The sequence below is a fragment of the Chiloscyllium plagiosum genome, unplaced genomic scaffold (assembly GCF_037043375.1).
Source record: "Chiloscyllium plagiosum isolate Xiang-an unplaced genomic scaffold, Cpla_swu_hap1 HiC_scaffold_22, whole genome shotgun sequence".
Lineage (NCBI taxonomy): Eukaryota > Metazoa > Chordata > Chondrichthyes > Orectolobiformes > Hemiscylliidae > Chiloscyllium > Chiloscyllium plagiosum.
This window is the reverse complement of record NW_028270160.1, coordinates 57,300,833-57,324,091: the sequence shown is the minus strand read 5'-3', so window position 1 is coordinate 57,324,091 and position 23,259 is coordinate 57,300,833. Positions and strand designations below refer to the sequence as shown.

General features: G+C 40.3%; 2 protein-coding genes across 10 annotated transcripts in view; both read left to right on the top strand.

Moving 5' to 3' along the window:
* Positions 1-7,126, top strand: part of LOC148145994 (uncharacterized) — a gene marked incomplete at its 5' end in the record, with an annotated part of 57,345 nt that extends 50,219 nt beyond the window's left edge. The window contains 1 exon segment of the mRNA XM_087999248.1: positions 7,060-7,126. Coding sequence (XP_087855374.1) covers positions 7,060-7,126 — 67 coding nt within the window.
* Positions 1-23,259, top strand: part of rhobtb1 (Rho related BTB domain containing 1) — a 213,823-nt gene that overhangs the window by 166,001 nt on the left and 24,563 nt on the right. For all 9 annotated transcript variants that reach the window (XR_015760962.1, XM_087999108.1, XM_087999110.1 and 6 more), the window contains one exon: positions 18,975-19,160. Coding sequence is in view for 8 of the 9 variants with exons in the window: in XM_087999108.1 (XP_087855234.1) it covers positions 18,975-19,160 (186 nt within the window). In the remaining variant the exon portion in view is untranslated. The remainder of the gene's footprint in view (positions 1-18,974; positions 19,161-23,259) is intronic.

The following is a 23,259-nucleotide window of genomic DNA, read 5'->3' as shown; positions in this document are numbered from 1 at the left end:
CATTTTAACATTACTATTGAATTTATTCCTCCTGTTAAATCTTTGTCATTCTCTGCTGTTCTTTTGACCAATATTCTGACCAATCATCTGATCTGTCAATTGAAGCAAGATGTACTGTATTGAGTTTTTAATTTCAGTCCAGATTTTTGAGTAAGATAGCTTGTCTCTCTTTATTGTCTCAGGTTTTCGTTGGAAGAACTATGCATTATGTGTGTATTTAATTGTTTGTTTATATCCATCCCTATTGTTAGCCTGCTTCCATGCATTTGAAAACTTAGGTGGGCCCATTTGGACTGTGATTTCTCCTGGATAGCTGACAGGAGCTGTGCTTTGCAGGACTGGTATTATATGATTGCAAAAATAAAAAAAAAAGTGGATGCTGGAAACCTGAAATCGGAACACAGATCTTATAAAGGTTCAGGTCAGACAGCATCTATGCAGATTGAAACAGAGCTAATGTTTCAGGTTGATGTCTTTTCAGTCAGGAGTTCTGATGAAAAGATGTTGGTCTGCGATGTTAATGCTAATTCTGTTTTTTCTTTTTACCAAAGCTGCCTGACAAGCCAGCTGAGTTCTTCCAGCAATGCTTGCTCTTACATTAATTACAGGATGGACTCTTTGTTGATATTTCTTTAGTTTTTTCCATATAACATCCTTAATAAAATGTTTACTTATACTGAGCTAGAATTATTTGATTTGTAGCTTTTTAGTGAGTCTGCTTTCTGGCTGTATCTAAAATGATTCAGAATTTGTGTATATCTTGTGTAAAGAATGTTGAATTGATTACTACAGATCACCACTTCTTAAAATCCCATGAATGCAGAGGACGGGGATGATGAGATCACTCTGAGTTAAGAACATAAGTAGGAGCAGGAGTAGGCTGTTCGGCCCTTCGAGCCTGCTCGCCATGCAATAAGATCATGGCTAACCTTTTCATGGACTCAGCTCCACTTACCCGAGTTTTCACCATATCCCTTAATTCCTTTTTCAAAAAGGTATCTGCCTTAACTTTGAAAGCAATTACTGAACTAACGTCAACTACTTCCCTGAACTAGGAATTCCATTGATTAACAACCCTCTGGATGAAGAAGTTCTTTCTCAGTTCAATTCTAAACCTGCTTCCTCTAATCTTGAGGTCATGCCCTCTTGTTCTAGTCTCACCCACCAGTGGAAACATCCTATCTATTTCTATTTTACTGAATCCCTTCATAATTTTATGTTTCTATAAGATCCCCCCCCTCATTCTTCTGAATTCCAATGAATATATTCCTAATCTATTCAGCCTCTCCTCATAAGCCAACCCCCTCAACTCTGGAACCAACCCAGTGAACCTCCTCTGTACTCCCTCCAGTGCCATTACATCCATCCTTAAGTAAGGAGACCAAATCTGCGTACAATACTCCAGGTGTGGCCTTACCAGCACCTTGTATAGCTGTAACATAACCTCCCTGCTTTTAAGATCAACCCCTTTAGCAATGAAGGACAAAATTCAATTTGCCTTCCTAATTACTTATTGTATCTGCAGATCAACCTTCTGTGATTCATGCACAAGGACTCCCAGGTCCCTCTGCACAGCAGCATGCTTCAACTTTTTGCCATTCCATTAATAATCTATTTTGCTGTCAATCCTACCAAAATGTATGACTTCACATTTACCAACATTGTATTCCATCTGCCAGACCTTTGCCCACTCACTCAATGTATCTATGTTCCTCTGCAAAGTTTCACAGTCTCTACACACTTAGCTCTGCCACTCACCTTGGTGTCATCAGCAAATTTTGACACCGTACACGTGGTCTCCAACTCCAAATATTAGATATAAATTGTAAATAATTTTGGTTCCAACACTGACTCCTGAGACACACCTCTAGTCACTGTCAGCTAGAACAGCACTCATTTATCCCTACTCTTTGCTTCCTGTTAGTCAATCGATCCTCTATCCATGCTTATACTCTACCCCAACACCATGCATCCTTACCTTATGCAGCACACTCATGCGCGTCCCCTTGTCAAAGGCCTTTTGGAAATCTAGGTACACCACATCCACTGGGTCCCTGTTGTCCACCTTTCTTGAAATGTCTTCATAGAATTCCAAAAGATTTGTGAAGCATGACCTGCCCTTCATGAACCCATGCTGCATCTGTACAATGGGACAACTTATTTTGAGATGTGCTGCTATTTCTTCCTTTATAATAGACTCAACCATCTTCCCCACTACAGAGGTTCAGCTCACTGGTCTATAATTCCCCATCTTTTGTCTACTTCCCTTTTTAAACAGTGGTGTCACACATGCTATTTTCCCATGCTGGGACTGTCCCAGAGTCCAGCGAATTTTGGAAAATTACCACTTTTCCACCTCTGCCCTGTACAGGACAATGTTGGAGAGATTATTTGGGGAAGGGTGGTGGTTCAGGGTACACTCCTGTGTAGAACTCCAGGGAAAGCGTTAGGGAAGAGCGAGAGGGCAGGCAGTCAGTCATTTGGAGATGGTGCCTGGGCTCCCATTGATGTCCAGGACCGTTCTTGGCAGCATTTCGGTAAGCCGAATTCACTTTTAATCATCGTAAACAAAAGATATAATGGAAACACCTCTTTGATGTAATGTTTCTATCAGGACCTTGAGATCTTCAGATCATCCAATATTCGGATAATCGAGGTTCTTCTGTAGTCTGGTACCCCTGGATATTTAATTCTCAGTCATGACCATTCTGCAACCATGTCACCATGGTGGCTATCAAAACATAATCGTTCACGATGATTTGTGCCTTTAGCATTCATAACAAGGTTGATGAGTTATGAGGATTCAGGTAAAATACCTATATGCTAGCTTTCTTATCGTCATGATTCGCAGTATCTCTAATATCTCCTGAGCTATCCTTCGTTCTTGCTTCTTTCATAGTCTGCCTTGAACTTAAACCTTCCTGCGTACGTACTAATCTGCTGCTTACCTTTTCATTTATCACTATACTTCCTGTTGCTTTCCCTTTCCCTGCCCCCCCCCCCCCCCCCCCCCCCCCCACCCCTGACTCACAAGTTTAAAGTCCTTTTCGCTAGAACACTGGTTCCAGTTTGGTTCAGGTGGAGACTGTTTCCCCCCCCACCCCCATTCCAAAACTGATGCTAATGCCCCATGATAGGGAACCCCTCTTTCCCACATCATTCCCTTAGCCACGTGCTTACTTCCCTAATTTTTTAGTCCCGAAACCACTTTGCACGTGGCTTGGTCAGTAAACTGGAGATTATGACCCTTGAAGACCAGTTCTTTATTTAGTTCTTAGTGCTTGATAATTCCCAAACAGGTCTTCCATCCTATCTTAACCTATGTTGTTAGTCCCAAAGTGGACCACAACAACTGGATCCTCCCCCTCCCGCTCCAGTATCCTTTCAAGCCTGTCAGAGATGTCCTGCACCCTGACACCGGGCAGGCAACACACCATGCAGGACTCCGATCCGGCTTGCAAATGATATTATCTGTCACCCTAATTGTAGAATTCCCTATAATTTACCACTTAACATATGAACCATAGAATCCTTGTGACAATCTATGCCTTAAAGCTGCTACAAGTTATTGTAACTAGAACTGTGCCATGTGTTGGTTTGGGTAAATGGCAGTCAACCTTTGGGAAGCACAAGATCAAATTCTGCTATTCGCTTTCAACATGGTAAAAGAAGTAAATTTTGTAATTCCATCTAATATGCCTTATACAACCCCTTCGCACTCCCACCCCCACCACCAACACTTCATTTTAGCTTGTTGGTGACTAGATTATTTTTTCCCAAAAATATATGCTTGTTATAGTCATATAGGATGGAAACAGACCTTTGGGTCCAACTAGTCCATGCCAACCATGTTCCCAAACTAAATTAGTCCCACTTTGGCCCATATCCCTTCAAACCTTTGCAATTAATGTATTTATCCAAATGTCTATTAAATGTTCTCCCTGTACCTGCATCCACCATCTCCTCTGGCAGTTCATTCAACACTTGCATGACTGTGGAAAAATAAAACGTTGCCCCTCATGTCCTTTTTGAAAATTTCCTCCTCTCACTTGTAAAATAAAAAGAAAATGCACCCAAGCTTTGAATTCCTCCACCCTAGGGAAAAGATCCTTGCCTCTCATGATTTTATAAACCCCTTCAATCTCCTAAGATTCCGTGGAAAAAGTCCCAGCCTAGCCATCCTGTTTTTATAACTGAAACCCTCCATTCCCAGCAATAGTCAAGCCAATCTTTTCTGAACCCCGTCTAACGTAATAATATCCTTCCAATAGTAGGGTGACCAGTACTACACACAGTACTCCAGAAGAGGCCTTACTGATTTCCCTCACACAAAACCATGCTGACTATCCCTAATCAATTCTCACCTCTCCAAATGCGTGTAGATCCTATCTTTCAGGATTACCTCCAACAACCTACCCACCACCGATGTCTGGCTTACAAGTTCATAGTTCCCAGGCTTCTCCTTGCAGCCTTTCTTAAATAAAGGTAACAATGCAGGAGCAGAAAGAGTAGTCATTGCAAGTGATCTGTCTGTGGTTGTGTACATAAGAATAGAACTAGCTGAGTAGTCCCACCCAGCTTAGAAGACCGTAAAAAAGGTTTGGAAGAAAATTCTATGGTTAAGTTACAGAGACATTGCAAAGGTAGACTAGAGAAAATATCCTTTGTGATTTTTATGAGAACTGTTTCAATTCTACGTAAGCGACAGAAACATGATTAAAAAATTCCATGAAGTTTTGGTAGTGATCATTCAGATTTCGGGGAAGCAACACATTCAAGGACTTTTGAGAGGAATGGCCAATTGGAAATGTGTTGGTAACTGGAAGGAAGGTAAGGTCAAGGATTTTTTTTTTGCACCGGGTTGATGACATATTCAAAGGAGAGAGAGAAAGAGAGAGAAACACACACACATGCCTTCACAAAGAAAGCTGTTTCCAGTATCCGCTAAAATGAGGGCCAGGAGGGGAAGTTCAGTGATTTGCAGTTTCGCAGAGTTTAGATTGAGGAAATAGAAAGTTGGTTTCATGGGCAAGGTGAGCTCAGAGAGATAGGAGACATCTTGACAAAAGATGTGAATTAGAGGTGAGGCACATAGGTAACTTTTTTTAAAAAATTCACTTCTGAGATGAGTATTGTTGAGTGGCCAGTATTTATTGCCTTTGAGAATGTGGTGATGAGTTGCATTGTTGAACTGCTGTAGTCAGCGTACTGTAGGTAGATCCACAATGCTGTTAGGGAGTCCTACATTATTTTTCAAATTCCCTCCTCTCTTGAAAGCATTGGCCTCACTTTATATGTAGCTCCATAAGTGCCTATTATTTGTGTATAGGTCAGGATGAAAGTTGGTGACTTCTGCAGCCTTTTGGAGGGGAATAGGAACACCACAGCCAAGTCTGCTTAAAGTCTTCAACAGCAATCCGCAGGGTCCCTAGATAGGTATTCAGGGCTGAACCTGTTCTTTCCTGTGCTCAAGAGCATTTTTTACTGCTGCTCAGCTGAAGTTTGCTAAAGCAAGACAGAACAGGATTGAACCTGGAATTTCCTTGATCAAAATGGCTTGCTGAGTGTTTATATAATTTGGTTTGAAATACTTTTTAATCTGTGTACAAGTCATTCTGAGATCATTCAGGATAAGCAAAGCAGATCTACTTTGCCACAGATTGAACAGATTTAAGCACAAACCCATTTTAAAGCTGATAACCCTGCTAGCTACTGCCAATATGCCAACATGCATGTTTCAGGGTAAGAATATTGTGCATCAAATCTTATTGCTAAGATTTGAATACATTAATTGAATACATTAATTTGAATACATACACTTGAATGCAGTACTAAGAAAGCTCTACATTAGTAGACGTGCTTTTTGTTTTGAATGAAGTATTAAAGCAAAGGTCTCTTAGTGTGTACAGCATCGCAATCAAAGTAAGAAGAGAAAAGACTCTCATTTCAACACTACTTTTCATGATCTTAATACATGCCAAAGCACTTTAGAGTTGATAAAGTGCTTCTGAACTGAAGTCACTGATGTAATGAATCTTGGCATAAAGCAAAGTCTCCGAAATGGTACTGAGGTAAATTAGTAGGTAATCTGCTTTTGTGGTTTGGCTGGCAAGTTAAAATTGTCTAGGCCTTTCAGAGAATACCTCGCTCATCGTGGAAGAGTGCTGTGATTTTTAACACCTCCCTGTAAAGAGAGGCAAGACCTTGATTAATTTACCTGAAAAACATAAGTAAGATGAAATTTTATTGACCTGAAGCATTTATATCCAAGTTTTAATTCTGTGCAAGTGGTTGGTTTTGAGCGAGTTAAAATCATGTCCCTTGACTCTGTTTCTCTCTGTACAGTTCCTGCTTACCTGCTGAGTGTTTCCAGTGTTTACTTATAGTTCAGATTTTCAGCATCTCCAGTAGTTTGCTTTTGTATTATAAAATGTATATGGTCCTTGTAAAAACTAATGTGATTCAAAATCCCAGCTCATTTATCCGATAGCTTATTATAGGCAAAATTGCATAAAGTCGTCTTCATAAGTTATTTGCTTCATTTGCAGCAAGTTGTTGCACAACCTTTAGTCAACCTTTAGTCAACTTCCTTGACCATCATTTGACTTCTCATGACCTGCAAGGTTTTAATTGAATTGCTTACTATAAATAAGCTGAGGCCCAATCTGTACTCTATAAAGGAGAATAGAAAATAAGAGGATTCAGTCATATGCCTCTGGTGTAAGGAGTTTGGATGCTTGCCCAAAATGACAGATAAAAATATCATTCTTGCATTTGTGCCCAGGCTGTAGCTAACCAAATATGTGACAGAAACCTGCAGGAAATGAGAAGTCCTAAAGCAGAAAACTGCTGGTAACTGTAGATGTTGATTTACTTACTAAAACGGCTGACACTGGTGGTTACTATTGACTTTGAGTGTGATCACCATCAGTCCTAAAATTCTCCCTCAACCACTGAATGAAGACAGGTACCTCAAGCATATTTTGGTGGAATGTACTGAATAAGAAGTGTACTAGGTTCAATAGTCTATAATGCTTTCTGCACTTTTTATTTTTATAGATGTACAGTTCGATATTTCAAGGAAATGGCTCTGAATATTGTAATGTTAACAATAATGACAATATAGCATACAATTTGCACAGCAGCATCTATATAATGTGCCGTCATTGTAATGTCTGATTTGTTGCATTCCACTTGCTTAAATCCCATTTCCACTTGATGTAAACACCTTTTTTTTTTTATAAATGTTAAAGTTTAGCTCAATTTTACTATCTGTCATACTAAAATGTCATGTGATGCATGGTGTTTGATGATAGTTAAGTTTTTTGAAATATATATTCCAAATTATCAGCGTGTCTGAAGTAAATAAATCAAAAGAATTGTGGATGCTGGAAATCAGAATCAAAAATTGCTGGATAATTTCAGCAGGTCTGGCAGCATATGTGGAGAGAAATCAGAGTTAAGGTTTCTGGTCCAATGACTCCTCTTCAGAACTGTGTGTTTGAAGTAATTGCTTGCAAATAAAAATGCCTTCATTCCAATACTATCAGGTCTGAAGACAGGTCACTGGTTTGAAATGGTAACTCTACTTGCTATCCACAGTTGGTGCTAGACTTACTGAATTTCTCTAGCAATTTCCGTTTTTGATTTGGATTTCCAGCATCTGCATTTCTTTTATTTTTAAGCTTTAATTCCTATTTGTTGTAGTGATAGGTAAACTGAGATTTCACAATGAAATTTGAGGGATTGGGGAATGGAGAGAGAAGAGGGGCAATCTACCATGCAGAAATAAAGTCATTTACAACAAGTTCCAATTCCTAAAAGCTTTTCATAGTTAATAGATTAGATTACCTACAATGTGGAAACAGGCCATTTGGCCCAAAGGTCCACACCAGCCCTGTGAAGAGTAACCTACCCAGACCCATTCCTCTACCCTATATTTACCCCGACTAATGTACCTAACACTATGGGCAATTTAGCATAGCCAATTCATCTGACCTGCACATCAGAGGGAAATGGGTCTGGGTGGGTTACTCTTTGGAGGACTGGTTGGGCTGAAGGGCCTATTTCCACACTGTAGGGAATCTAATCTAATCTAATCATTTTTGGATTGAGGAAACCAGAGCACTTGGAGAAAACCCACTCAGACATGGGGAGAATGTGCAAACTCCAACAGACAGTCGCCCGAGGCTGGAATTAAACCCAGGTCCCTGGCGCTGTGAGGCAGCAGTGCTAACCACTGAGCCACCTTGCCTCCCACATTATGGCATTGTATGCTGTGCAGGCCAAAGGTTTTGGCTCTCTGGAGGTACTTGTAATATCTTGTGATCCCTGATTTGGAAGAGTAATTTCACATTTTTTCGTTGAGGGTGGGCAGTGGTCTTCACAGGGTGCATGCCACAGTTTGCTTCTGTACCTGAGGCCTTCCAAAAATTGCTTCCCATGTTTAACTTGCAGCAAGCCCTGTTCCCTATCACTCCTGTGGTCACTGACTGACATCGGCACTTAGTCAAGGAAAAGTCTTCATTTTAAAGTTCTCATCTTTTGTTTTCAATTCCATCCTTGGTCTTGTTCTTTCCTGTCTCAACCTCCAACCTAAAACCCTCAGATGGGTTTAAATGTGATCCTCTAATTTGTGCCACTTGCATATTGCCAATCACAATTACTTCTTCATTGGTGGTTGTGCCTTCAGTTGTCTAGATCCCAAGCTGTGAAATTTTCTCCCTATATCTCCTGTTTGTTTTATCTTGTTTGACTCCTTTTAAGGTACTTTTTAAAACCTACCTCTTTGGCAAAACATTTAAGTATTTGGTCTAATACCTCCTTATGAGTTTGTCATACTTTGTGATGCTCCTTTGAAATGCCTTATAATATTTAATTACATAAAAGGTGCTGTGTAACATTTTTTGTTCTTTTTTAATGTACATTGTGTTAGGATTCTTTATAATGAGGCCACAAAGAAATCTATTCTTCTAACTTCCGCCAAAATAGGGGATGCGCAGGCAGTTTTTACTTGCTGACAATTTGGGCAGGAGTACGATGGTCTATCTGAAACCCAGAATTGCAGGTCTTTTTAAACTAGCTGCCATATTTACATCTGATATCCAATTTCCTGACCAATTAGTTTGAGCAGATATGATGATCATGTGCCTGAGTTAAAGGGGTACTGCAAAAAGTGGCATTTGATGGGTTCTGACAGTGAAAGAATAAAGTAATTGTTGATGTCTTACCGTTCCAACTCTGTGCCTTGATTTAGTACTGCCTCCATGGGTGTGATATTAGGATCTGGCTCTGATACACTCACTTGGCAGGAATCAGAAGGAAATTGGTTGGATTTCATGTTGTGTCTTGTACACCACAATTGAACAAGAGCAGATGGTGGAGACAGAACTGTAAAGTCTGCATTAAAGGAGGCAATACTCCATGGTCTGCTCAGCAGCACACAGATGCTGAATTTTGGGGCTTTTGATAAAGATGTTACTTTTAGAACAGCAGCAAAACATGCAATGTAGTAATAGGTTTTTGAATTGCGCTGTGCACAGTCCGAGACAGTGGAGATGTTCATCTCAAGCATGAGTGATGTGATATTGCCGGTATTTGTGAAGATGTCATTTTCATCCATGGAAAGAATGATTAACTTGGAGCCTCAAATGCATCAGTTTTGGTGAATGCTTGCAGGACTTCAATGGATTGCCCACTATGAATGTAACAGTAACGGGATTGATCAAAAGTGTAACTACAGTCCTTCAATAGTGATCATGGTGCAATGATCTGCAGACAAATGTTCTTCAGCTCATTGCTAGCAAGGAAATGTGGGTGAAGCAGCATCAGTGGGATTTGAAATCAGAGCATTAGCCTGGACCTCTAAATTACTAGTCCACTGACGTTACAACTACACCACCATCACCCCATGGTGCTTTAAATTACCCGTGAATATGATCCTTTTCCTGTAAACTGTGTTGTGGGAATTGATTCTTATGCACTGCATCTCTCTACTGCTCCTTCTTCTCGTCTAGAGTGGCATGTCTCTAACATGTAGGCTACTTCTGATCCCACTACTGATGAGGGTCTGCTGGTCATCTCAGTCCCTCTTAGTTGTCCAAGGTATCAGTAAGACTTTTACCAAGCTGATGACTGTGTTTGCAATTGAAGACATAACAAACCTCCAAAGTAGTGGAAGTAACTTGGAAAATAAATGTAAAAGCATCATTACCTTTCAAAATAGAATCATGAATGCAGTGTACTAAATTACCTCTCTATGAACCACCATCACCACTGCCACCAACATAATCAGCAATCATTCCTGCTTAGGAATGATTTTTTCAACACTCTATGGCAATAAAAGTCACAAGACTTGAAAGCAATCATATCATCTTCATATATTTGAGTGACAAGTCTAAGTCTCTGAAGGTTTACTCTTGCTATTGCACAATTTCAGAGGAGTCTCAATGCAATTACTGCCTTCTAACTTTAAATTTCTTTTTATATATAATTGAATCTCTCTGGATTCAACGTAATGGAAATGCCTGTATGTGACTTCACCAATTTGGTTAGGATATTCCCTGATGTTAACGGAATATTCCATACTTAGAAGCAAGTGGCCAGATGCAAAATGCTAAGTGCATCAGTACACAGTATTCACCTCCCCCTGTTGCATTCAACTGGAGGCCTCTGGTTAAAGGCCAGAAATGTTCTACAACCTGCAATTTCTTTTTAAAAATGGTTGGCTTCTAACTAGAGAAGACACCAGTAGAGTAAAGGAGACTTAAATTTACACTTTCTACTCTATGGTTCATTTGATGACAGTTGTAGCTTATCTGCAATATACAGACTTAATATTTACTGTATATTTCCCTCCTACTTTTTCAGTTGATTCTGAAAATAAGTTCTGACAAGAGTTAGTTTGTTAACATGTCAAATCTTTCTGAATAAATGTTTTGAATAAATTCATTGATGCCTAAAATAAATTGGTTTCCTTCGACCCATGATCAGACCCACAAGGCTTTGAACACTTCTGTCAAATCTCCTGTCAATCTCAAACTCTGGCAGTTTGCAATTTCAAATTGCTACAGTCGTGGATGTGGCTTAGGGTTTATAGGTCTTTCGTTGTTATTCAACAATTTGTCCTGCAATGACCAGGAGTGCTGAGTCACCAAGCTGGAGGGTGGCTGTGACTTAGTGGAGCACAACCTGTTTTTATCCCTCAGAAAATCTTCATTTCTTCTCCCACTTCTGCTATTCTGCCTTTGACTTTGTGGTTGTCTGTCAACTAGCCCAGATTTCTGCCACCCATGACAAGATGGGTAAATCATAATCTGTCTTTATTGGCCCGGAGCTACCCAAGATATTTCTTCGAAGATATCTTTAGTTGCCTCCATCGTAAATCAGCAGGTCTCCACCAGCCACACTGGGGAGCATTAGGCACCAAGAGGATGCGCAACATTGATTAGGGTGAGATTGAATTTGTAAATTTGACTTGGAATGGTTATTTGGTGACTCACCTTTGCATTGTGATTAAGCAAACACTGTGATGGTCAGTACTAAGGTGAGGTAAGGGACTGTTATTGAATGGAGAATTAATTCAGTACGAGAAACCATGACTCTATTGGACTTGTAAGATCTGGTCTGTAAAGGGCTATCCATGTTGCTACCTCCCTTCATTATCCTTCAGCATCATCTCCATTGCTGCACTTCAGCTGCTTACTGCATAGTAGATAGCAATCTTATCTCATTGTGATGGTGAGATTAGACAGATTGCAGCAGACCAACAGAAATGTTGACAAATTCTGTCTGCTAATCATTGCAATGCTCCTCCAGATTGATTGAGGTAGTGGAAATCTCATCCCAGCACCCCCAACAGTTTGCTCTATCACAAGTCCATAGATGGCCAACATGCAAAAATATTGAAAAGTTGCACATCTGAGTTATCAGCTATGTGTTCAGCAGATTGTCCTTATCACCTTTCAAGAATTTGAGTTCCTGATGAATATGATACAGCAAGTGTGTTGGTTGTGAATCCTATCAGATTGCATGGATTGTTTGGAGCAGCAGTTGGTGGCAATGAGGAATTTATAGGAGCCGGGGTGTATTAGATGGCAGTTTCAGGAAGGCAGAAGAGTTGCGGTCAGGTCGATGGGTTACCTCCAGGAAAGATAGAAGGGGTAGGCAGGTAGTGCAAGAGCTAATCTCATACAAGGAAAATGTAGGTGGTGATGGAATCTCTGAGGAATGTAGCACCAACAGCTAAGTTTCTGGTACCAAGACCATCTCTTATGTAACGAGGGGTGTTTGAGGTTTCAAGCAATCAATTGTGATAGGAGATTCTCTAGTCAGAGGCACAGGTGGACGTTTCTGTGACTAACAAGAAGACATCAGAATGGTGTGTTGCCCCCCTGGTGCCAGAATCAAGGATGTCTCTGAGAGGATGCAAAATATTCTCAAATGGGAGAGGGACCAGCAAGAAGTCGTTGTACACATTGGAACTAATGACATAGGACTAGGTTCTGAGAAGAGAATATAGGAAATTAGGCAGGAATGGAAATAGGTCCTTGAGGGTATTAATATTGTGATTATTTCTGGTGCCACGAATTGAGAGTAGAAATAGGAGGATAGAGTAGATGAGTGTGTGGCTGAGAAGCTGGTGGAAGGGAGAAGGATTCACGTTTTTCGATCATTGGAATCTCTTTTGGGTTAGAAGTGACCTGTATACGAAGGACAGATTGCACCTGAATTGGAAGAGAGCTAATATACTGGCAGGGAAATTTTGCTCGAGCTGCTTAGGAACATTTAAACTGAGGGGGTGCAGGGAAATGATGAGAAAAGAGATTGTATTGAGGCTGGTGCAGTTGAGAAAAGGAGCAAGTCGAACAGGGCAGCCAAGAACAAAGCAGAGAACGTATAACTGATAAATTAAACTGCATTTAGTTCAATGTGAGAGGCCTCACCTCATGGTTAAGAGCATGGGACTGGGGTATCATAGCGATTACAGTGGCTTAGGTATTATAGACAGGACTGACAGCTTAATGTTCCAGGATACAAATGCTATAGGAAGGATAGAGAAGAGGGAGAGTGGCATTTTTGATGAGGGATAACATTACATCTGTACTTAGGGAGGATATTCCTGGGAGTATGTCCAGGCAAGCTATTTGGGTGGATCTGAGAAATAAGAAAGGGATGATCACCTTATTGGAATTGTACTGTAGACTGACAGTGTCATAGTGTTAAGGGCTTGGGTGGAGAGGAACTTAGGTGTGCAAGAAAATTTTTGATTCCGAATATGAACGTACCTTCGAGAGAAGGAGCAAAACTTGACCTACTCTTGGGAAATGAGGCAGGACAGGTGACTGAGGTGTCAGTGGGTGAGTACTTTGGGGCCAGTGATCATAATTCTATTAGATTCACAAGAATGATGGAACAAGATGGACCAAATCTAAAAGCTAAAGCTCTAAACTGGAGGAAGGCCAATTTTGATGGTTTTAGGCAAGGACTTTCAAAAATTGATTGTGGGTGGATATTTACAGCTAAAGGGCCAGCTGGTAAGTGGGACACCTTCAAAAATGAGATAACGAGAGTCCAGAAATAGTATGTTCTGGTTAGGGTAAAGGGTATGGCTGGTAGGTGTAAGAAATGCTGGATGACGAGAGAAATTGAGGTTTTGGTCAAGAGAAAGAAGAAAGCATATGTCAGCTGTAGACAGCAGGAATCGAGTGAATCACTAGAAGAGCATAAAAACAGTAGAAGTATACTTGAGGGAAATCCGAAAGACAAAATGGGAACATGAGATAACTTTGGCAAATAGGGTTAAGGAGAATCCAAAGGGATTCTACAAATACACTAGGACAAAAGAGTAACTAGGAGAAAATAGGCTCCTGATCTTTAAGTGGCCCTATGTGAGGAAGTGCAGGAGATGGAGGAGATACTAAATGAGTATTTTGCATCAGTATTTTATGTGGAGATGGATATGGAGATATAGTACATGGGGAAATAAATTGCAACATCTTGAAAAATAACCATATTAAAGAGGAGGTGGTAATAGACGTCTTAATGCATAAAGGTGAAAAAATCTCTGGATCTGATCAAGTGTAACCTAGAACTTTGTGGGAAGTTGGGAAGTGATTGCTGAGCCACTTACTGAGATATTTGCATTATTGCTAGCCACAGGGGCGATGCTGGAAGACTGGAGGTTGGCAAACATGGTGCCACTATTTCAGAAAAATGTTATGGAAAATCCAGGGAACTATAGACCGGTGAGCCTGACATCAATGGTGGGCAAGTTGTTGGAGGGGAATCCTGAGGGGCAGGATTTGCATGTATTTGGAAAGGCAGAGACTGATTGGAGATGGTCAGTATGGTTCTGTGCGTGGAAAATCATGTCTCACTAGATTGAGATTTTTTTTCTGAAGAAGCAATGAAGAAAGTTGATGAAGGCAGAGTGGTGGACATGATCTATGTGGACTTCAGCAAGGCATTTGACAAGGTTCTGCATGATAGAATACTTAGCAAGATTAAATCACTTCAAATACAAGGAGAACTAGCAATTTGGATACAGAACTGGCTTGAAGGTATGAGATAGAAGGTTGTGGTGGTGCTGGAGCTTGCTTTTCAGACTGGAAACCTGTGACGAATGGTCTGCTACAAGGGTCAGTGCTGGGTCCGTTGCTTTTTTGTCATTTACATAAAATGATTTCAAATGAACAAAGGAGAAGTGGTTAATAAGTTTGCAGATGACACCAAAATTGATGGTGTAATGGACAGCCAGAAAGGCTACCTCAGAGTACAATGGGACCTTGGTCAGATGGGCTGGTGAACTGAGGAGTGGCAGATGGAGTTTAATTTATTTAATTGTGAAGTGCTGCATTTTAGAAAGGCATATTAGGGTAGGACTTTTATGCTCAATGGTAAGGTCCTGGGGAGTGTTGCTGAGCAAAGAGACCTTGGAGTGCATGTTCATATTTCCTTGAAAGTGAAGTCACAAGTAGACAGGGTAGTGAAGAAGGCTTTTGGTTGCTTGCCTTTATTGGTCAGTGCTTTGAGTATAGGAGTTGGGAGGTCATGTTGCAGCTGTACAAGATGTTGGTTAGGCCATTTTTGGAATATTGTGTGCAATTCTGGACTCTAAGCTATAAGAAGGATGTTGTAAAAGTTGAAAGGGTTTAGAAATGATTTAAAAGGATGTTGCCAGGGCTGGAGGGTTTGAGCTTTGGGGAGAAGCTGAGTAGGCTAGGGCTATTTTCCCTAGAGCATTAGAGGCTGAGGGATGACGTTATAGAAGTTTATAAAATCATGAGGGGCATTGATGGGGTGAATACCCAAGGTTTTTTCCCCAGGATAGGGGGAGTCCAAAACCAGAGGGCATAGGTTTAAGGTGTAAGGAACAAGATTTAAAAAGGACCTAAGGGACAACTTTGTCACGCAGAGGGTGTTGCGCGTATGGAATGAGCTGCCAGAGGAGGTGTTGGAAGCTGGTAAAATTACAACATTTAAAAGGCATCTGGATGGGTATATGAATAGGAAGGGTTTAGAGGGATATGGGCATGGACAAGTTGGACTGAAGGGTCTGTATCCAATCTGTATAGCTCCATGACACTCACACCTTTACCTTACCCTGGTACTTCGGATGCTGCTGTCTTAGAATGAAAGGAACATGACTCTGCTAGAGCACTGTGTGTTATCCTTTGTCATTCTCTGAACATGCTAAGTTATTCATTGATTTTAATTTAGCTGTTTCTTCAATCAGAGAATTGTCTGGCATTTTTTGAAACAGCAGTAGAAAGATTCTTGGGAGATTCTTTATAATTGGTTGAAGACATTCTCGTATGCACCTGGGAGGTTGTGAAGCAAGTTCTCCTCCTTCCAGAACAGATTTGGAGGCCAAATCATCTCCACTCCAGGGCATCACAGCAGAAGTAGTGAGCTGGGCTCAACCGTCTTCAGCTACTTCATCAATGACCTACCCTCCACCATCAATCAGAAGCAGAGATGTTCATTGCTGGTTGCGCAATATTCATCATTCCCATTCACAATTCCTGGACACTGAAAGGAGCTGTACCTGCATGCAACAGGGCCTGGACCACATCAGGCTTGAGTTGATAAGTGGCAAGTAACGTCAGTGACCAGCCCTAACAATAGAATCTAACTATCTTGCTTGATGTTGCAATCACTGAATTTCACCACTAACATCCTGTGGTTGCCATTGCTCAGGGACCTAATTGGACCAACCATACATTCTGTCAGAGCCTGGTTTCAAGTCCCATCTGCTCCGGAGGTGCATCATAGCATCTTTGAACAGGCTCATTAAAAATACCTAGAAATATTTTGCTGGAAGGACTAGTGGTAGTTAACCTATCTCTTGACTGTCCAAAGCCTCCACAGTCTGAGGAGTATGATATTGACAAATCACCTGAATAGGGAATAAGACAGAAGATGGAGTATAATGTAGAGAAGTATGATGTTAGTCACTTTGTTTGCAAGAATAGAAAAGCAGATTTTTAAAAATGCTGTATCTTTTTTGGGTTATGTTCAAACAACTTTAAGTAATGGAGAGGTTCAGAATGCAAGTGGTGCAAGCAATTAGGAAGGTAAATGGCATGTTAGCCTTTATTGCAAAGGAATTGCAGTTCAGGAATGAAGAGATCTAGCTGAAATTGTCCAGTGTTTTGGTGAGACCACATCTGGAAATCTGTGTACAGATTTGGTCTCAAGTTACAAATTTATATATTTATATTGGAGGTGGTATGGCAGCGGTTCATTAAAGTTGTTCCTGGGATGAGTGGGTTTACCTGTGATGAAGCTGAATTAACTCGAAGAGGCCAATCATTTAGGACTGGGATGAGAAGAAATTACTTCACTCAAATGAGTGTGAAACAGTGGGGTTTTCTACCTCCAGAAGGATGTGTGCGCTTCATTGTTGAGCTGCCTAAGGCTGAGGTTGACAAGTTTTTGGTCCCTCACAAATCTGAGGAATAGGCAGGAAGCTGGAGTTGAAGCCCAAGTTCAACTATGATTGTATTAAATAGTGGAGTGTGAGTGAGGAGGCGATGGTTTAGTGATATTACTGCTAGAGTGTTAATCCAGCGACCCAGTTAATGTTCTGGAGATGAGTTCAAATCCCAGCATAACAAACGGTGGAATTTGAATTTAATAAAAGTGTAAGTAAGAGCCAAGTGATGACCATGAAACTGTTGTTGATTGTAGAAAAACCCATCAAACTCATATTGTCCTTTAAGCCACAGCAACATGATTGACTCTGACTCTTAACTGCCCCTGAAGGCGGAGGGTGAGCAGCTGGAAGTTATGGTACACCTTGGTATCAATATTCACTTTTGAAAGAGACCTTCTCGTTTTGTGAGGACAGTGTGAAACAGGCTGAAACACTTGAATAGGTTGATATTAAGAAGGAGAATGAGTTGGAAATTTTGAAAAACATGAGGATAGATAAATTCCCTGGGCTGGATGGGCTATACCCAAGGTTATTATGGGACATGAGGGAAGAAATTGCTGCGCCTTTGGCAATGATCTTTGTGTCTTCGCTGTCCACTGGAGTAGTACCAGATGTTTGGAAGATGGCAGATGTTATTTCCTTGTTCAAGAAAGGGAATAGGGACAATCCTGGAAATCACAGATCAATCAGTCTTATATCAGTGGTGGACACAATATAGGAGAGAATTTTGAGAGACATGATTTATGATTATTTGGAAAAGCATAGTCAGCATGGCTTTGTGAGAGGCAAGTCATGCCTCACAAGCCTTGTTGAATTCTTTGAGGATGTGACAAAATACATTGAAGCTAGAGCAGTAGATGTAGTTTACATGATTTTTAGCAAGGCATTTGATGAAGTTGCCCATAGTAGGCTCATTCAGAAAGTAAAGAGATGTGGGATAAGGGAAATTTGGTTTTTGAATACAGAATTGACCGGCCCTTAGAAGACAGAGGGTGGTAGTAGATGGAAAGTATTCAGCCTGGAGCTCAGTGACTAGTGCTTTGCAGAGATCTGTTCTGGGATTTTACTTTTTTTTTACTTAGACCATCAAAAATGAGACTGATCATTTCAAAATGAAAGCTTGTATTGTAGCTTTATCCTGATTATATTTATTTTGACAATTTATTCCAGTTATGTAATATTTTAATAAGTTTGACTTAAAAGTGTGATTGTTATTGTTATGCCTATTATTTTACAGAAAAGTACTTAATCAAATTAATGGGCGGCACGGTGGCACAGTGGTTAGCACTGCTGCCTCACAGCGCCAGAGACCTGGGTTCAATTCCTGTCTCAGGCGACTGTCTGTGTGGAGTTTGCACATTCTCCCCATGTCTGCGTGGGTTTCTTCCGTGTGCTCCGGTTTCCTCTCACAATCCAAAAATGTGCAGGTTAGGTGAATTGGCCATGCTAAATTGTCCGTAGTGTTAGGTGAAGGGGTAATGTGGAGGAATGTGTCTGGGTGGGTTGCTCTTCGGAGGATCGGTGTGGACTTGTTGGGCCGAAGGGCCTGTTTCCACACTGTAAGTAATCTAATCTAATCTAAAATTTATTCACCAAAATAATAGAAGCCTGAGGCAGTTATGGCATCTGGATGATCAATTAAAGTAACATTAACATGGAAAAATATTTTTTCAATCTAAAAATAATGCGACATGTAAGTGTTCATTTTCAAACCCAAAATATAATTCAAACATTTGTTTTTATTAACATTTTGTACAGAGAATGAGATCCAAAGTAAATACTGCCTCCAGGAAACTAACTCATACAAGCAATTGTGGACATACCACATGAGGTAATGTAGCAAAGTTAGCTCTGGTACTACCAGGAGGAAGTGCATGACTAGATTTGTGTTTCAGTATCATTCTCTGTCATCAGTTTTGCGTAGAAGGAGATGTTACACACTGCTGAAAGCAACATGTAAATAGTCTTAATAAGTTGAAAAACTGCATATCAGCATTCAAATTAACCAGTTACAATCTTTTTGTTTTGTTTTCAGGTCTGATGTGGTGGTCCTGTGCTTCTCAATTGCTAACCCCAATTCACTTAACCATGTGAGAACAATGTGGTTTCCTGAAATCAAGCATTTTTGTCCACGAACACCTGTTGTCTTAGTTGGCTGTCAGTTGGACTTGCGTTATGCTGATCTTGAGGCTGTAAATCGTGCACGCCGCCCCTTAGCAAGGTACTATATGATACTTGAGCTGTAAATTTCTTGATAACAGGCACAGGTACTTCAGTAAAAATGCACATAGCATAATTCTAATACTTACGTAAAGTTTTGACTCAGGTTGTTGCACACCAAGTGAGTTGCCTTTCTAATGGCAGAAAATTAAGATGCAGATTCAGTATATAGCAACAGACGTAATGAGCCACTGGACCATGCAGATGGTATGTAAGTTGGTAAAGAACAGAGATTGGCGCTGATTACAGAAATGCACAGGAAGCCAGTTTGGCAGTGTTTCAATCTAAATGCTGATTTGTTAACTGCCAAGATATACTCTAGCTACTAAATTCCCAGCAGTCAGCTAATGAAACAAATAAAAAGGTAGGCGCATTGCAAAGAAAACTGGTGGAAAAACTGAAGATTATAGGAAGCAAATCAATTGATAACAAATCGCCAAGCCAAAAAACATTAAGTTTAATAACAAGACTCATTTTGAAAGACTCGACTTAGGAAAAAAGTAGCCTGTGCAGAATTGAAGGTGCCCCGCAATTGAATCCTTTAGAACAAGGAGCGTTTGCCTACTGTTCCTGGTTGTGGTAATTTTTCATTTTATAAATGATCATTTCTGCCTCTATTACTTCACATTGCCAATTACCAGTATAATTTGCATAATATGTGAACCCTAATATTGTAGTGCAGTTAGCAAATGTCTGTTAATTATTTAACTAATTTTTGAGTGTTCTTCCTTTCACTTTTCTTTGTGTTTACCTCAACTATAAAAAATGCAATTTTTTACGTTTCTGCATATGAATCATCCATGACTTCATCTTTGAGCTGAAGAAGCAACAATCCTTTGTGATGCTGCTCTCTGTCCAATAAAAATATTGGTGTAGCTAAGAGAAACTTCAAGCAGAATGTATGCAGTACAATCCTTGGAAAAAGACTCGCTCTGAAGTGGCTTCCTCCATAGGGCTGTGCCAGATGAATGGGCTTTGTCTGTCACAAGCCACAGATGAAGTCTCTGTGGTTTACTTTCTGTTCAACCTTGCAAGACTCATTTTATAGGAGAGTTATGAGCCTCATATGTCACAGGAGTGGTGCTTGGATAATTTTGCACCATGTCTTCAAACAAGTCCATTGTGATTCAAGAATATACAATACTGGAAGAAAACATTGTGATCTAGTCCCATATGATATGATATTTTCTTAAGCCAGCATCTCCATTCAAATACATACATCTTAAAACTTTCCAGCATCTTCATAGGTTTATTGATACTGCTTCTTCCAATGTTTACTTTTCAGGCTGTTACACAAAGTGAAATATAAACTATGGCGGGCCTTGTAACTCATCCTTTTCTGATCAAAAGTGCTCAACTGCTGATCTAATGATTGCAGATTTTGTCTCCACTACCTCCATGAGTAATTATCATTCCAGCAATTGATCATTTTTGCATGAAATATTTCTGACTTCAATCCTGTGCTTGTTTTCCACCTGTTAGTGCTGAGGTCCCTTTGCTCTGCATTGAGGTTGAACTGTATTGGCACTCCATAGTTTCCTTATTCTATTCTATTTAATATTTCATAGCTCCCTAGATTTCTTTCTCATATGACTCCTCTCAATATTGGAAGATCCAAACTTTTCTAGGGCTTAGTCTTGTTGCCAATGATTTCAACACCTCCAGAGTTTCCTTTTAAGCTTCTCTTATGCCTCGCCTAAAAGTGAATGTGAGACTTGTTTTCTATATCGTGGGATATGAATGCCACTTATGAGGCCAGGGTGTGTGCCTAATTGCCCTTGAACTGATTGGCTTGCTAGGGCCATTTATGAGGGCAGTTAAGTGTCAACTACACTGATGTGGTCTGGAGTCACATGTAGGTCAGACTGGGTGATTGTACAATCTGGAAAATTCAGCTTCATTTCTGGTATACAAGCTATATATGAAGTAAAATGTTCTTGTCTATGCCTAAGTTTCCAATGAGCACTCTTGGTAGGTCAGATTCCTAGTTTAGTGTGAAATTGGACATTTCCCTGTTAAGTGTAGAGTCCATAGACATGAGTTTTTTTACAAGCTGTTGCTATTTAGGTCATCTTGTTAACTGAATAGCATGCTTTCTAGTCTTGCAATGTGTAATTTGTTTAAAAAAAGACAAATTTGCTACCTATATACAGATCTGAATAAAAGACTGATTGATTGATTGATTTAATATTTCAGGTGTGGACTCCTCAGAATTGAAAACTAGAAAACAAATAAGAGCTTTCATCATTTGAGTGAATTGGAGATAGAAGAGAACAATTGGGAAGGAGTTAATGGATATAATGACTTTCAAAGACAGTTCATAATGAGCTTAAAAAATTAAAGCTATTGGATGATTGACAAAGATTATCTCAGTCATTCAGAGATAAATCAACCATGGCTAACCAAGGAAGTTATGGAGAGTATTAAGTTGAAAGAAAAAGCATATATGGAGGCAAAAGTCAATGAAAACGGAGGTAAATTCAGAATCTAGCAAATGAAGGCTAACTGACAACCAGAACTTTTTATTTTAGAAAGGGAGAGATCAAAATGAACATTGGCCTCACAGAAAATGAATCTGGAGCAATAATTATAGGGAACAAGAAAATGGTAGAGGAGTTAAACATATTTAAAATCAATCTTTACAATGGAAGATCCTTTGAACATCTCATTAATAATAAAGAATGTGGGGGAGGAATTGATGGTATTAGGCAAGAACATTCAAAAGTTGATTGGGGGCAGATGTTCACAAGTAAAGGGACGGCTGGAAAATGGGAAGCTTTCAAAAATGAAATAATGAGAGTTCAGAAACAGTATGTTCCTGTACCGGAAAAGGGCAAGGCTGGTAGGTATAGGAATTGCTGGATGACTAGAGAACTTGAGATTTTAGTCAAGAAAAAGAAGGAAACATGTATAGACAGCAGAGATCGAGGGAGTCCTTAGAGTATAAAGGCAGTAGGAGTAAACTTAAGGGGGAAGACAGGAGGGTAAAAAGGGGACATGGGATAGCTTTGGAAAATAGGGTTAAGGAAAATTCAAAGGTATTTTACAAATACATTAAGGACAGAAGGGTAACTATGAGAGAATAGAGCCCCTCAAAGATCAGCAAGGCAGCCTATGTGTGGAACCACAGGAGATACTAAACAAGTATTTTGCGTCAGTGTTTACTGTGGAGAAGGACATGAAAGATATAGAATGTGGGGAAGTAGATGGTGATATCTTGAAAAATGACCATATTACAAAGGAGGTGGTGCTAGATGTCTTAAAATGCGTGTAGGTGGATAAATCCCCAGGTGTGCCCTAGAACTCTGTGGGAAGCTAGTGAAGTGATTGCTGGAGCCCTTGCTGAGATATTTGTATCATCGATGGTCACAGGTGAGGTGCTGTGAGATTGGAGTTTGGCAAATGTGGTGCCACTATTTAAGAAAGGCTTTAAAGAACAGCCAGGGAACGATAGACTGGTGAGCCTGACACAGGTGGCACAGTGGTTAGCACTGCTGCCTCACAACGCCAGAGACCCGGGTTCAATTCCCGCTTCAGGCGACTGACTGTGAGAGTTTGCACATTCTCCCCGTGTCTGCGTGGGTTTCCTCTGGGTGCTCCGGTTTCCTCCCACAGTCCAGAAATGTGCAGGTTAGGTGAATTGGCCATGCTAAATTGCCCGTAGTATTAGGTGCAGGGGTAAACGTATGGGAATGGGTCTGGGTGGGTGTGCTTCGGCGGGTCGGTGTGGACTTGTTGGGCCGAAGGGCCTGTTTCCACACTGTAAGTAATCTAGTCTAATCTAATAAGAATATGAAAAAGACATGGCGCCATTCTGAAACAGACCTCCCGTCTGCACCATTTTTTTTTGTCCCTCTAGCTTATCTAATTGGTTCTACTGCTTTGATAAAACATATTGATTTTTTTCCAGGAACCCAGCTTTGATATATAGGACAGTACTAGCAGTAGGAAGTCAGAGACAGGGAAGCTTCTAGAAACAATTATTGGGGATAGAATTAATAGTTACACAGAAAAGGTGGCTTGATCAGGAAAAGTCAGCATGAATTTCTAAAAGGGAAATCATGTTTAACTAATTTGGAGATTTTTTGAAGAGGTTACAG